The 17102-nt window shown below is 27.4% G+C and overlaps 1 protein-coding gene across 1 annotated transcript; it reads left to right on the forward strand.

The window, feature by feature from the left end:
- Window positions 1-6250: 6250 nt before the first annotated feature.
- LOC145842374 (uncharacterized) lies at window positions 6251-7613 on the forward strand. Its single transcript, XM_082949801.1, has 3 exons — window positions 6251-6424; window positions 6909-7007; window positions 7445-7613. The coding sequence occupies exons 1-3, from the start codon at window positions 6295-6297 to the stop codon at window positions 7570-7572; spliced, it is 357 nt and encodes a 118-aa protein (XP_082805927.1). The 5' UTR covers window positions 6251-6294; the 3' UTR covers window positions 7573-7613.
- Window positions 7614-17102: the final 9489 nt, after the last annotated feature.

The raw sequence follows: 17102 nt of genomic DNA on the forward strand, positions 1-17102 counted from the left end.
CTGTTTAACAAAAATCGTAACTGTTTTTACTATCAAAATACTTTAGTTTATAGAATGACAGTTTAAAGGTTTAAAATCAAACTAAGTTAGAACAAAAACTAATAAATATTTTGAACAAAGTTTAAACTACTAAAGTTTAATCAATTTGAAGTAAGTTGTTTTTAAAACAGTTGTGAAAGCTAAACTGTAGTATAATATTGTCAACGTTAACAACTTAAAAAAACTGAAGTTCCAACTAATTTTGGGTGAAAACTATTTAAAATAAAACAATAAAAGATAGTTAGTTTGAAAAAATTATATAATTCTTTGAAACATTTTAAGGTATCCTAAAAAAATTTACTTGTGTTGTTGCATATCTGATACAAAACTAAAAACACAAAAAAAAGCTTTTATTTAAGCTTTCTTTGTTATAATATGAAAAGTTTAAGTAGTACTTAAATTACTATATACTTGTAAAACTAATGTTCTATGTTCTTAATAAACTAATAATAAAAAATAATAAACTCTATGTTCTAAGGCTAATGTAAATGTTCTAAATAAAAACTAGTATAAAAACTAATTTGTGTCAATATTTACATTTTTTTATGAAATTTAAATATTTTTAAACTCAAAGTTTGAAAGTCGTACAAATTTAAAACAATAAGGGTATTCATAGCATTAAAAGAAAATTAGTTTACTTACATTTAAATAGTTGTTACACTGTTTTAAACAAAACAAAAAGTACTCTTTTATGCTTGCAATGGTGTAAATCAGGGGTCGGCAAACTGCGGCCCACGAAGGGTAAAAAAGCGGCACGCGAGCATGCAGATTTGGCTGGCGAAAAACTAAAAGTAAAACTTGCATTAGATGTAAAACCAAAGGCGATAAAAATTCTTTAGTCGGAAACTTTCAGGTACACTTTAGGAGAAACTTGAAGCTTACATTTATTTTTTTGAGTCTGTTAGGAAGAGTTAAAACTAAAACTACAACTGAAACTTCCGATTTTTTTATTTTAGATTTTTTTCCCCGACCACAAATTGCCTTCTGACCCCTTTTATAAACGAGAACAGGTTTGCTTTGCTCGAGAGTCACTTTTTCAGAAGGTTAGGGTCAGAGTTAAAGTTAAGTTAAGGGTCTGAGTTCAGGGTCTGAGTTAGGCTCATATTTAGAGTTAATGTCAGAATTAGGGTCAAAATAATACGTGCAAAAGCAACTGATCCTGCTAAAGTGACGACCCGTGCAAAAGTGAGAATTCGTGCAAAAATGGCACGCACCCGAAATAAAAAATTATTGAAAGATTATACAAACTTTCTTTAATACTTTATGCCTATTTAAAGTATACTTTAAATCAATATTAATTTAAATTTAAATAAAAGTTGTTTTTGAAAAATTAATCAAACTAAAGTATGTATATACTATTTGCAACAACTTGCAAGTATGTTATAAAGTAGAGAAGTTGTATAGATTAAGTAAATGATTAAAAAATAAATATTAAAGCATTTGAAGTGGTTTATTCTCAGAGTTTAAGCTTATACTGCTTAAGAAGTTGTTAGTAAAAATACAACTTTAATTTTGTATCTCAATTTAAATAGTTTTTCAGTAAAATAATTTTTTGTGTTAACCTTTTTTGTTATAGATAATTACATATTCTCCGCTTTCAACATGTTACCAATGGTATCGCGTGGTATTTTAGTTAGAGGTTGCGGTCAGCGGAAAAATAAAAAAAAAAACAAAGTTAGACTTATTATTTTAAACTAATTCAAAATCTTTTTATACTATAACTACATCAGTTTGTAAGTGTTACGAAATATTTGTTTGCCAAAAAAATCGAAGCAACTATAAAAAAACCACTTAATGCATAAATTTAAAATTTCTTACTAGTAATATAATGTTAGGCTATTTTTCCAAAAAGGACAAAATAGTCATAAAACACTATGAGCGCCAAAATAATTCTGGAGTTTCTGAGTTAGAGATTTTGAGTTCGTGTGTTGGCAGAGAAAAAATTAGGTTTGTATGCAAAGGTGTTACTAAAAATGCGACTTTGAATTTTTATTTGTCCTATCCTTACATCTTATGATTAGCAACCTCGTAGTTAAATTGTTTGATAATAAGTTTAGTAATTTTATATTTGAATATATTTTTTAGTGATTTTTAGTACTATTTCAGTGATATTTAAGGTTTAAGATTTCTGTATTTATTAAAGTTAGGCCATTTAGTAATTTGTAGTTCTATATAATTTATTAGTGATTTTTAGTACTATTTTAGTGATATTTAAGGTTAAAGTTTCTGTAGTTATTAATTAATATTAAGTTTTATCTAAAATAACTTGTGTAGAAATTGTTATTGATGTTCAGATTGATATTCATATTGGTTTTCAATTTGATATTCATATCATTATTTATAACTGTAATCATTATTTATTATTGGTTATGAGTGAGAGACGCATGACTACACGTAATAAAGAGAAATGTACTAGCCAGAGCCTTGCAACTATTAGAAGTGACTCTGAGGCAGTACCTGTTCCGCGGTGCTACCAGGCCCTTCGAGCGGACAGTTAAAGCTACTTTTATTAAATAAAACTATTCTGGTCCTGCTCGAGTTGTCCCAACTCGAGTTGCATATGCTCGATTTGCTCCTGCTTGATTTGTCCCTGCGCGAGTTTCCCCTGCTCGAGTTGCTTATACTTGAGTTGCCCCTGCTCGACTTGCTTCTGCTCGAGTTTGCCTTGTTACTGCCTGTCTTATTGTTCTCACGTTAAAGTGAATTTTCAACAACGATCATGATTTTTGATTTACATGGTGCTGAAAGTTTATGCACAGCTCAAGCATTAAGCCACTGAACAAACTTTTTATTGGAAATTTCTACATGTTTAAGTTGCAGCCGACACAGATTGAGCTTGCAGCTTCAATTTTACGAAAATTTTGGATATTAATGATATAAGTTAAAAAAGAAACTGCAGCAAAATTAACGACGACCATGTATAGTTTTATTGTATTTTTGTATAGTTTCATGACTGCATAACTTACCTATTTTTTAAGTAACATAAAAGTTTTAAATCATTTTAAGGCTCGATTATTTAGTTTCAAAATAAAGTTATTTTAATTTAGTTTGAATTGGCACAGCTAAAAATCAAATTAAAGCAGCGTTCTTAAACGCTTAAACCTTAAAACTAAAACTTTTTGTAAACTTTCTTTTTTTTTGTGGTGTAACCCAACGCGATGCCCCTGCATAAAACAAACTTTTTTTTTAAAACATTGTTTGTATAACATTAAACATTAGTTTTTAAGTTAAATATTTCACATAAATCTATATTAAACAAAACCATTCTAAAACTTTGCTTAGCATATACAGTAACCTCTCGCTTATTTACGCTTATTGTGTCCACAGAAAAATTGCGTAAAGGTACGAGAGATCGTAAAGATACGAGAGGTACCAAATATACTTACCATAATTGCTGTTTGTTGATATTATTTTTAGTTAAAAGCAGATTAGGGACTTTATCACTTTTAACAGTTAATTTACTTTATTTATAAACATAAAAAAAAAGATAAAACTATACATAAATTAGAACGAGGATTTGAATTTGTATAAAATAATAACACTTATAGAAAATTTTTACTAATCTCAATAATAAGTAGATTCTATCCTTATCTATTTGTGACTTATTTGATAGTTAATTATATTCTATAATCTATTCTCTTTTAGAAAATTCAATTAATAATTAAGCATTTGTTTACAATTAAGAAATGCTTAATTATAAATTTGCTGTGCAAAGCAAGTGTTACAGAAGAAGAAATATCAAATGAAAATTAGTGATATTTTTACTAAAAAAACAATTGAGATTTGTGTTAAGTGTAAGCTCTATATTTATTAAGTATCTCTGCTACTTATTGCTAGGAAGTTTCATTAGGTTTTATTTTTTAGATGTTTATTCATATATAGGGCAAGAGTGATGTATTTTTATTTGTGTTATAAACTTTCATTATTTCATTATACTTTCATTATTTAAGACAGTCACAATTCTTTCAGAATCTCTTATTGTTAACAAAATTTCTGATATACTGAAGTACAACTAAATGTTTATCAATTAGTCAAGGAACATAAGTTTACAAAGTCTAAAGAAATAGAGCGCTAAATAAGCATTTAAAATCACATTTTAAAATAAAAATATACAATAAACCTAATTTGTGCAATATAAATAAAAATAAAACTTTTATTTTTTGAATTTTCTAGAATTCTAAAATGCGTAACTAAACGAGAGTGCGTAACGTCACGAGTGCGTAAAGATGAAAGAGGTTACTGTAACAAATTATTATCTGAAAAGAGAAAAAAAAACATAAAAAAGTTAAAAAGTGAGCTGTGGATTTAGTTTAACAAAAAAGATGACAGTAAAAAACATCCCCAAAGTTGCCCTTGCCTTTTTTGTGAAGCAAATATAAAAAAATGTTACAAAAAATAGAAGCAGGATAAAATAAAGTTAAAAAAACAAACAGCATAAAAGAAAAAATGCTTTACTTGTAAAAAAAGTGTTTTTTAAAACAGGCTAACCAAATTTATTGTATACGTCATGAAATGTTTTTTTGAAAACTTTTTTTATCTTATTTTGCTAATAAAATTTTGTTAGCTTTGAAAATACGCCTTTAAGCATTATAACATCTGTGAGAAATTTAAAAAACATGTTTTTTACAAAATAAATATAAATATGTTTATATACTATATGTAATTAAAACGTGCCCATTAGAAAGCTAAGAAAGTAAGAGACATAGTTGAGATAAAAAAAAAACGAGGACTGAAAAAATCTTATTTGAAACTAAATGACTTTTAAAAATAAAATATTTATTTGTTGTGAGAATGATTTTAAAATAAACAAAAACAAGTTGTACTATAACTTCCAATGGCTATAAAATTGAGTTTAATCATTTTACTATTTTCATAGAATTTACAGAAATTTTGAACGGGTACACGACTATTCAAATTAGGACAGTTCAAATTTTTCAAAAAAAAATGAAACAGACACAAATCAAAAAGTAATGTATTTTTGTCAAATAAAAAAAAATTGTGTAGGTCATATTAATTATTATTATTAATATCTACAAGCCATTTTTTTCTTTTTGCAAAACATTATTTATTTTTTGAGATATGGCTTAAATAAAGTAAAAACATAGTTATTTTTAGAAATTTTAAAATATCTTAGAAAGAATTTTAGGTTTTGAAAAAAAAGTGGCTTGTAGATATTAATAAGATCTACATATGTTTTTATATTTTTCTCAAATTTATATTACTTATTGAGATAAATTCTTTTAAATCTTCTTAAGAATTTGAGTTGTCGGAATTTGAGTTGTCCGAATTTGAAATGTCATGTAACCCTTTTGAACTAACCTGACTTTTAGTTTTAAAAACAACAATTGTATTCTTATCGGAATTACTTTAAACTACCAACAGAACTAAACAAATAAATGTAAAAAATAGCAAAATAAAGAAATAATTGCAAACTTAATCCTGCTTCAGTGTCTGATTCTAGACAATTAGAAACTAGTAGGACAAAATAAATATTTCGTACCAACAGTTGCTGTTGTGGCGATAAGTACAAAGAGTTTTTTTTAACAAATAACATTTTCTCTACTAAAATATGCGAATAAAGTAGTTTGTTAGTCAAAAACATTTCTTTCATAAGTTAAATGTAGCATATTAATTAAGTTAAATTCGTTCGTGGTTTTTTATTTAGGATCCTGTAAATTACTTGATGATATTGATGACGATCCATTTAGTCCTCACCCGTTCTTGAATAACGAATCAATAAATTTTGATAAAGTCAAAGAAAAAAGTGTTTTGTTCATTTTTTTAGAGTTCCTGAAAAAATCACGGCTTACATTTAAAGTATGTGAAAAAAATAATAATCAAACGCTTTTAGTTTTTAACTAAGTAGCCCATTAGACTGTTTTAAAACAGCGGTAACAATCCAAGTTTACACAAACGTTTTAAAAGACAGCAAATCCAACTGATTAAATGCGCTGTCAGGGGTCGCACAGCTAAAACAACACCTCTTACCAAAGTTGGTCCTTCAAAACATGAACTCTTAACGCTAACACAACAAACCAGCGGAAAATCCAACTACAGCTAAGCGCGTGTAAAACTCGAGTGCCTGGTGACACACATGCCATTTATTTTTAGCCTCGATCAGTTTGTTCAACTAATATTCAGCACAACAAACCACGTTGTCAAAACAGCTGCCGAGTTTGTTTTCACAAGCTCGAGTACAAAAGGCGGGCGCGGCTTCAGTTTGACATTCAGTTACTCGATACATCGAATATCAAAATGAAACTCTTCTTCGTTCTCGCCCTCTTCGTCGCCTCGGCCTTCGCCGGAAACAGCGCCAGCAGCTCGTTCACCGGACCAGCCGAGCTCGTCAAGCACTTCGCCGAGCACACCGACAAAGGAGCCAGAGGTTTGAACGCGTTTGACGTTTGCAAAATCTGAGATTTATCGTAAAATTTAGCGCACAGCTAATGACTAGTTAATTATTTAATTCAGTTGAGCTTTTTGCTGAACGTAAAAGCATAAAAATAAACCTTTTGAAATTCGATTATGAATTAAAATGTAAACTCTTCTCTAGTAGTCGCAAAATTCGTTTTAAAATTATACTTTGTTAAAACTAACCAAAACTTTTCAACTTACCAGGTGATTAGCCCTTTTTTTTCTAAAAAGTTTGAAACTATAAATCAAAACTAAATATCAGACATTTAGACTAGTAGTTTTTTTCTTAAAGTAGTTCGGTGTTATGTATAACAAAGAATATTTACACCGTTCAAACATTTCAACTCGTGCTTTAGCAAAATAGTGCAACAAATAGAATAATTCTTTAAACATCTTGCAACCGTTTTAGTGTCTGTATTGTTTTATAACTAAATAAAAATCAAACAATTTTACAGCCTGTGTTGCCGTCAAAGCCCCAAAACGTGAAGCCCAAGAAATCAAACTCACCAAAGCCCAATTCGACGATTTGTTGGCCAAATGCAAGGCTGGCGAGCGTGAGTTTTCTATTAAAAATAAATAAAAACGTTTATTAAATACGATAAAAAAAACTGTTTGCAATTTTATAACAGTTTGAAATATTTTTACAACTGAAAATTCAAAAAACTTCAATCAAAACTGCGTGTGCGACACATTTAATACGAAAGTTTTGAAATTAAAAGTATTTGAAACAAATTATTGTAATTTTACATGAACAAGGTCTATTTTTTTCAATGTTTATGTCAACTCAGATATTAAATATAAGATAAAGTAATCGTATTTACATACCCGTTATACATATACGTACATAGAAATAGATTAAAAAAAGATAACTTGTTATTAATACTGAGAAAAAATTGTATAGTGTACACATTTTTTCATATCAGCACTTGATCTTGCAAAAATTAATGATTTAATACAAACACCAAAAAGATATTTAATTTTCTTTTTTCAGCACTCGACCTCTCAGCCTTCGGAGTCGATTGCACCCCAGTCAAAGTTTCCGCCCAAGCCCAAGCCAGTTTCTCAAAAATTGTCAAACCAGAAGTCCACATCCTTCCACACCCAGTCATCAAATGCTAATTGTGACGTCACTATCGTTTAATAAAACGTGATTTTAATAATTGTTTTGTTTTGTATGTAACAAGAGTTTATACAAAATTTTATAGCTTTATTTTATTTAAATTGCCAATAACGTTTCGTTTACTTAGCTATGTAGAGAATTAATAAATCTTAAGGACAGTTCTAGGTACTTACGAAAATGTTGAAAGTTTTTTTAACGAAAAAAAACCAGTGGAATAGTTTACCATTTCACGTATAAGTAGTTTTAAGAAACTGTTTTAGCATAAATCAGATTTTAAAGTAACTAAGCAATAGTTTTAGTTAACTTGTACGCGGCGAATGGGATTCATTAACATTGGAAAATAAAACAAAAGTTTTAACTGAATTTTGTGATTGCATAAATACAATTCTTGTGAATCAATCAGGCTGTTTATCAGTTTTGATTATTTTAGGATTTTTTAAATGTATCGTCGCTGAAGTGATATCAAAAATAAAAAAGTTAAAAAATAATAAAGTGTACTATCTAAAAATTGACTTAGGAACGTTTTAAGAAAGTTTTATAATGAAATTAAGTATAAAAATATCACAGTAGTTTTACGCGTTATCGAAAACATTCTAAATATTTTAGTTCCGTAAATATTTTCAGAGCAAAAAAAAGTTGATTTTAAAAACAAAATTTCAATGAAAAATAATTAAAAGCTAAAAAAACACTGTTCAAATTTAATTTTGAAGCTGGTGGGAACATTATGAATACAAACTTTAACTGAAGTCCCGCAACAAATTTGTTTTTACAATGAGTGAGTTTGCCACTGACCTTCTCTTAAATCTTACTCTAACATTGAAATATACATTGTGTAAGGTTTAAAAAATAAAAAAAATATTTTTTTATTTTCTGACATCATGTTAACTTGAATTCAAAGCGATATAACTCTTATACCCCTTTATGGTAAATTTAAGTGTAATTTAATCAATAAAACATCCATGTTTACAAGCTTGTACAAACTTAATTAACTTTTGAGTTTTACAGATAGGTTTTTAAGCTAGCAAACGTAAGTTGTAGGAATTTTGTCAAGTAACATGAAATTTTGTCAAAACAATTTTATATCTATGTGAATGTTAAGAAAATGTTAGTTTGTTTTTTTATTAGTTCATTTTCAAATGTAAAAACTCTCATTTCAAAGTTTTTGTTGTACAAAAAACTCTTTTAGAAAAACTAAGGTTCAAATAATATAAATAATTTAATTAGTTCCGAATGGACAGCTTTGTAGTAATAAATGTTTGTTTAATTGATTATCATAAATAACTTTGGTCTGGGTTAATAAAAAGATTGACTCTATTTAATAATGAGCTAGTAAAAGTAAATTTAATCATAAAAACTCATAATTTTTCTTATACCGAAAATGTTTTAAAGCTATTTTATTTCATAAAAAAAAATATGAAATGATTTTTTTAAACTTATGTAAAAAAGCTCTAAATTAATAGAGAGCTTAAAACTACAAGCACACTATGTGACCATACATTCATTTAACAAATCACAATAAGACAGATAACAGTTTTTTTTTATAATTGTGGGTCTGCCAACCGCTTAAAATGAAGACAAAGATAAACATGATTGATTTATTATTTCTGGCTTATTAAAAACACAAACAGTCTGATTTTGTAACAAAACTTTTACACGTACCATTTTGCATAGGTAAACGTAGTTTTGAAATTGTTTAATGTTTTATAAGTTTTTATTAACTTCTATTACAACTTTTTTTAAATATGAACTGCTAATGTTAGTTATTTAAAAATTTAGTTTCCTCTTAGAATCATGTGGTTTTCGATTTAATCTATATTAACGTTGCAAAAAAATAAGCAAATTAACTAATTAACTACTATAGATAAGTACTGGTTAATATTAATTTGCCAGTATTATTTAATTGCTAAAATTGTAAAAGTAGTCTATTTAGCTGCTCAAAAGTAGTTTTAGTGCTTTTACACCAATTTTTTTTAAAACTTTAATGAAAAATCAATAGAACCACAATTTTAAAACTAATTAAAAAAAAACTTTATATCAAACACTATATAAGTTTTTAAGTTAAAAAAAATCGACAGCTATACAACTTAAAGCGTAATACTTTCGGTTCAAATTTCAGCCAAAACAAATTAAACTTTGTTTAACGCATGGCTGCGTTTTGTATCTGGTTCGATTTTGAAGCGAAATAATGAAAAGTTTTCATCGAAAATTCTCACCTGACCCTTACGTGACATGATTTGTTTTGATAGCTTCTTATAATTTGAAGTCTTATTGAAAAGGTGAAATATTTTGTATAAAAACAGGTGCTGAAATTTGGTTTAAAATTACACACGTTTTTATTGAATGATAAAAAATAATACTCATGTTGCTTTGATTTAAATGTTTGATATCTTTTTTAATTTCCGTTCTTCGCTTAATTTACTTTTATATAAATTTATCTTTAAACTGCCGTATAACTTTTATTGTAACCAACTTATACATGCAAACCGTACATTACAAATACTACTATTAACATATATATGAAAACTGTTTACTTTGAAAATTAAGTTTAAACTACAGTTTTCAGTTTTAAATTGATTAGTTTTTACCATTCTAATACCGTAAAGTTTAAACAATTCGTGATAAAATTATAAAAGTTAATAAAGAAACGTTTTTCTTCGGAGCAATAACAGTTTAGGAAAACAATTAAAGTTTACAGCTCAGATTACTGGCGTCAAATATTTTCTAAACAAATGATGACAAATTACATTCGGTTGTATTTTAATCTTGGCAACTAATTTCCCTGTCAAATAAAGTGGTGTTTACAATTCTTTTTAACCTGGTCGGCTTCGAAATTTTTTTTTAACTTTAGAGAATTATCTGAAAATTAAGACAAACTTTTAAGGGTTTGTAAAAAAGTAACAAAGTTGATTTTCACAACAATATTATTTTTCATAGGATGTTATCATCACTCATAAAGACAACATTAATAAGCAATTTTCATTTGAAAATTATAGTTAAACATATTAGTTAAAATCACCAACTTTTTTCTTCATCAGAGACGAATTTAACCGCATAAACAGACGATGATTCCCACCAAAGAACCAAAAAGGAGAAACGCCGCCCCGATGACAAGGTAAACTTGCATCGCAACAATTCGTTTCCCCACTTTTTTATCAGATTATATCTTGTTCGAGCTCAGCACGTATTTTGTTGTTTCATGTTCGTAGCTGATTTGATGTTTGAATAATTTGCCACCAACGAAGTTTTAGAAATATGTGATATGAAAAAACAATTTTTGGTGTTTAGAATACTAGACATACGATGAAAGTAAATATTACTTTAGTAAGTGATATACACTAAATTGTAAAACCTACCAAGTGTTCTTTTATCTTTCAAAAAACATTTCTAAAATGTTTTAAAGCTCTTTTGAGATGAGTTTTTAAATATTTTATATGTTTATTAGCTTATTTTATCTAAGTTTTATATAATTTAGCATTTAAACCAGGTGGGCGCAATAAGCAGCGAAGGGGCCAAAGGGAAGCCGTGGGGCCATAGTTTGAAAACATTTATGATATCCTGGAGTTGATGATGAAAAGTAAATAAAAAAAGTCTTAGAAGTATTTAAGGGAAACTTTTTGAGAGATGTTGTCGGAGGGGGCCATAGCTTTTTTCACATTTTTTAAAGGGACCTTATAAAAAATTTTGAAAACCCTGATTTAAACTATTGTTTCAGTGTAAAAGCTCGAACTAAATAAAGGTTTTAAGCTATTTTTGTTATCTGACTAACTTATTTTTGTCTAAGTACTTTATGCTTTTTTCTTAATTGACTTTGATTTTAATTTCTTGCTTGCATGATCTGATTAATAATAAATTTGCTTAAATTAAACTTTGAGTGTTTTTCTAAAATTTTAAGCTTCAATTAATATTTTGGAATATACAAAAATAACTATGAATATATGCTTAATCAAAAATTTAAGAAAGTCTAACTTTTAAAGTTAGTATTTAAAGTCTATTAGTATTAGCATCACTAACTTAATAGAACTATTCGTCTTACTCTAATTAAGTCTACAAGCAAATTTAATTTATAAGATATGTGTAAAATCTGTAAACATTTCAGCTTCCAAATTGGTACTTAAACTTCAGTATATCGAAACAATTGCAATATATACAGTATACACATGTATGTACTGTAACTTGATCATAATCGGTAAGTTAATTCGTTCGATAAATTTTGATAAAATCTTTTACTTGCAGTTTACACAGCCTTTTTTTTTCAATAAAACTTATATTGCAGCTTAACTTGTTGCTAAACAAACCGTTTATAAATTAATGAATTAACCAACTGGTTTTAGCAATAGGGTATAAATGTTTTTCAATGTTCTAACTTGCAGAGTTGGTTTTAAAAAATACAAAGTATTTATAGCCAACTAAAATAAAAACTTGTTTTACGTGCTACACACAATATGTTAGTTTTCTAATAACTTTTAAAAATGACTTTTACTACTAAGTGTTTTTGTTATTTTGTTGTATAGACTTTTTAGTTTTGTATAAATAAAATAAAACTTCGGTTAGATTTTATGCTTGAGAGAAGAATGTCGATTGTTTTACACGTCAAAAACAAAAAGTAAATGTTTACTTTAGCTGTCTTTGCAGTGCAATAACCTGTGATGAACAATAGTTTCACAATGCATAAACATACATTTTTATCAATAGTCTACATCTACTGTATAACTGTACATTTTCGTTTTAATTACAAAAGTATTTGGTAACTACACTCTAGAATAAAAATATTTTACTGTTTTGACTCAATTTTTTTACTTTGAATTAGTATTTTTTCAATATCACACGAAAATTAATTTTTCTAAATCAGTTTAATTAAACAAAATACACAGCAAAAACAATAAACTAATGTATATAGTAAAACTAAATGTCAATTTTAACTTTTTTTTAAGCACTCCAAATAAAAGTAATTAACGTAAGACTGGCTTGAAATTTTTTTTATAAATTACATCACTAACTATACATAAACCATAATTGGTTAAAACTCTAACCAATTTGATATGTAGCTATTTCATAATTTTTAAATGAAAACTCATACTTTGCAAAACATCTGAAATAGACATCTAGACTTGAAAAATATTTACATGCACTTTTATTTTGCCTTTTTGAATTCTCGATCTTTCAATTACAAAACTTTTTTTTTCCGAAAGTTTTTAACTGCTTTAAAAAATTCAAAGCTTAAGACGGATAAACAGTTAATTTTGAAAGCATACAAACTTAATTTTAAGTGGTAAAGATCAAATTCAGATTGTTGGCAAAGAGTTAACGTATTTGTTCATTATGATTTATTGCACCATGTACTTAGTTTTGGTTTTGTTTTACTCTGGTTTCAATCGCTTTAAAGTTTTTGTTTTTTAAGTTTGTAATTTTCCTTTTTGTAAAGATTTAAGCTGTTTTTGCATACAAAATGTTTGTTGTAATAAATAAGAAAAGTTTATTCGAAGTATTATAAAACGCATGTCTAACAGTATGTATAGATTTTTCATTTTATGTTAAGTTAGCGTTTGTAGGTTTGCTTCTTCATCTTAAATTGCAGTATAATACTACTTTACTTTTATTTGTTTCAAAGTTGTTTAACTGGATTGTAAGTTATTTGCAAACCTAGTTGATATATTGTTGTTGTTATGTTTTTATTTTTACAATTTACTTGGTGTTTTTCATATTCAACTATAAAATACTTAATTTTTTCTTAGCTAGATGTAAAGTGTATAAACATTTTAAAAAACAAACTAAGTGAAGTTTTGCTTTTTTATTTGTAATAAAAATGTTTTAAAACTTAAAATTTTAACCTTCGATAACTGTTTGCTAGTACTTCAAAGCATAAACTTAAACTTTTGTAGTTTACACAACAGCTCCATGATAAGCAATATCCACTAAAACTAATGTAGAATATTTAAGTTCTTATACAAACCATGGGACATGCTTAGTTTCAACCCGCTTACAATTCCCACCGACACAACTCCCTCTCGAATCATTTCAACCGGCCAATTCCCACCCGAATCATATCTAACCCGAATCCACTCCCACCCAAATCAATTCACTTCTGAATCAATTCCCACCTGAATTAATTGCACCCTGAGCGGATTCTAACCCGATCAATTGCCACCCGAATCTGTCGAGTTAATCGAATTTAAAATATAGTTAATAATGAAATTTGAAAAGTAAAATTTGTTGGTTAAAGATCTTGATAAGTCAAATTATTTTCTTTTTAGTACTGAAGGGTAACTTGTTCTGTTTGCAATAAAAGAAGGACTACTTCACTGTTTAAAATAAGAAAGATAATAGTAAAATAAAAATCGACAAACATGATGTTACTGATGTAATTTAAAAGATGATGCCACTAGTGTAAGGAGCTTGTAATAATGATGTAGCTGCTGATTAAGTAGCAACTTATGCAGCAGCTGCTGATGGTACTGGTATTCAAAACAATATTTTTAACTTAAATGTTCCAGAATAATAATATAAAACTAAAAGAATCTCTCTAAGATTTTTTTAGCTAATAAATCAGTTTAGAAAATGGCTACAAAAGGTGCCCGTATAAAAACAAATAAAACAATTATTATATTTTTGTAGCGTGCAAAAATAAATTGAAACTTTTTCACTAAAAAATATTAGTTGGGCTGCAGAGGTCAAAAAAGTATCTATTAAGCTAATTAGAATGTTGGCGACATTCATGAAGTCAAAAATCCTGCTCTTAACAAGGAACTCGTCAATCGTGCTATTAATAACAAACTCAACAGTTCTGCCCTTAAAAAGTAACTCAACAATTCTGCTCTTAAGAAGAAAATCAACAATCCTGCTCTTAAGAAGAAATTCGACAATCCTTCTGCTAATGAGAAACTCGACAATCCTGTTGTTAATAAGAAACTCAACAATTCTGCTGTTAATCAGAAACTCAACAATCGTGCTGATTGTTCAAAACAAATGTTAAAGTAAAATGTAGTCACACCAGTTAAGCTCAAAGAATAGTTGATTGAAAAAATTAAATTCTTATTAGTACTTATCTATCTCAATGGAAAAAAAATATACAGCAAAATAGTTTTAGGGCATTTCAAAATAATATTGTTTGTAAAAACTGGTTGCTTATTTTTGCTATACTTGACAATGTTTTAACCTTTTATTAAAAATGTTGAATTGTTTATGATTGAGTGTTTTAAAATGAAAAAAGTTTGGTACCTCTTCCCAAAAAAGGAGAAAATTATTTATGAAAGAAGATTTTTTTTTAAACTTGTCTCAAATTATGACACAACTTTCTTTTTTTGATAAATGTGATGAGAATTAGATATTTAGTGAAAGTAAAGGTTTAAAATTAAAGAAAAGTCACCTTATTACAACCTAAATTCAAAATTTAGTAGACGTTAGATATGTTAATAAATACTAATAGTATATAAACTTTTCCAATTTTAAATCTATTTCAAAATGAGATACCTTTGAAGACATATTAAAAAAACCTCAATGAAAATAACAAACTGAAAAAAAAAATTTGAGCTAAAAACAAAGTGTGAAAAAATTTCCAACATAAAGATAGAAGTTACAATATTAAAGCTTATACGGTAATGCTTTGGGAAAAAAATTGAAAATCGAGCTGTAAGACCAATTTAATTTAATTTGCATCTAGGAAAAAAGGAAAACGAAAAAGAAAAAATAATATTGAGTAAAACGTAGAAAGAAAAAATGATCTTGTTCGCTACATTCATAAAGAAAACAACATAGAATATTGTAAAAGATTTTTTATAAGAACATATAAGTTTGTAAAAGATTATCTAGATTCAAATGTTTGTTTATTTTTCCAAGCAAGAAAAAACTAATGAAGATTTAAACTATACTTTTAAACGAAGGTCTATTAATTTCTCGTACAAATCCTCAGAATCTGCTTGCTATAAAAGCAAAAGGAACAGCAAAAAAAGCTAGTAAAAGCAGATCCAGCATAATAACCTGAATATTAAATTTTGCGAAAAAAAAAAGTTTAAACTAAATTAATACTAAAATTCAAAGCAAATAAAAATTCCAATTAAAGCAAAAAGAACAGAATAAAAAACGCATGTCAGTTATACAAAGGATAAAATGAAAGGGGACACAACTGAAAAAAGTTGAACACGGAGCTGGGTACGGAAAAAGCTACTTTCTGTAAGAAGCTAGAAGATAATAAAATACTGAAGTTATTTATTTTATACTCTTTAAGAACAATTTCAAATGTTTATACTTTAGAAATTCACACGGATAACAGTTCTTGTGCAAGCATAAATGACAGAAAGAAACACCAAAAAGTAAATTTTAAGCTGGAGAATAAAACAAACGAGTTGAAATGCAAAGAAGTGGAATTTTTTGAAAAGATCAAAAAAAAAAACCGTGGAAGAGGTTAATAAAAAAAAAAGTTTTAGACCAAGAAAAGATAATGAGGTGGCAAAAACAGAGGTTTTTAAGATCCTCAGCAGATACAAGCGTAAAAAGTTCAATTTAAAAAAATAAGTTTGTTGTAGTTAGTAATTAACAATCACTTTTAACCTCACTTGTGTATGCTGCTTTTAAAACTTGAAGAGGGAAATTATTTTTTACAAATGTTTTTTTTATTTAACAGGAGTGAAGCAGAAAATAATTCAAAAAACTTTCAGTTCTTTCAACGCTAAAGAGTGTGAAGTTTTCGATCTTAAGGAAAAGTTATAGACTGCGGAAAAATCAAACAAGAAAAATGGTAGATATCTTTTAAAAGAAAAATGACGAGCAGTTGACCTCAAAAAATAAACGCTGAAAATTGTAAAAGAAGAACAGAAGTTTGTTTTAAAAGCTGTCGTTATGAAATCATCAAAAAGAGAAAAGAAAAAACTATTGCTGAAAAACTATTTGATAACAGTTTCGCGCATTTTACCTACTCGGGATACTTAAAGACGTTTTACATGCCGAGTACTCAAGAAATACTAGATGATGAAAAGAAAACATTACAAAAAAGACTTATAATAACTCAATCCCTAAAAAACTAGTTCATGACTGTTTTGCGCATTTAATTTGCGCAGTATACTTAAATACTGAAACATGACAACCAAGTTAATTATTTTAACAATATTTTTTTCTGATAGCTCACAAGAAGTTTTTAAAATAAACGTTTTAATAAACATAATTTCTCCTCTAGAAGTTGAGACCTTTTTATTAGTTTTCGAAAAATCAAAGCATATAATTATCAAGTTAAAGTAAAATGTGATCGTCAGAATCCTTTTGCAGCTCGAAAGTTAAGCAAACATAAATGCAAACATTTTTTAGTTCTTGTATATTTTTGCATTTTTTAAAAGGTTGTTTAGGAATATGAAAGCAACGCAAAAGGTACACACCTTCAGTCGCAAATTTGTTATGATGAATCCATTTTTCTAGTTTTTTGTATCTCAATTCATTAACGTCCGTACTATTTCTTTCTCATTATAATACCTTGTGTTGTTTCACTTTTATATTAAATTCAGTGTTTTAACAAATTTCAGATACTTGCTTACATACAGCAGTA

This window comes from Thalia democratica, chromosome 8, assembly GCF_965202585.1.
Source record: "Thalia democratica chromosome 8, ktThaDemo2.hap1.1, whole genome shotgun sequence".
Taxonomy (NCBI): domain Eukaryota; kingdom Metazoa; phylum Chordata; class Thaliacea; order Salpida; family Salpidae; genus Thalia; species Thalia democratica.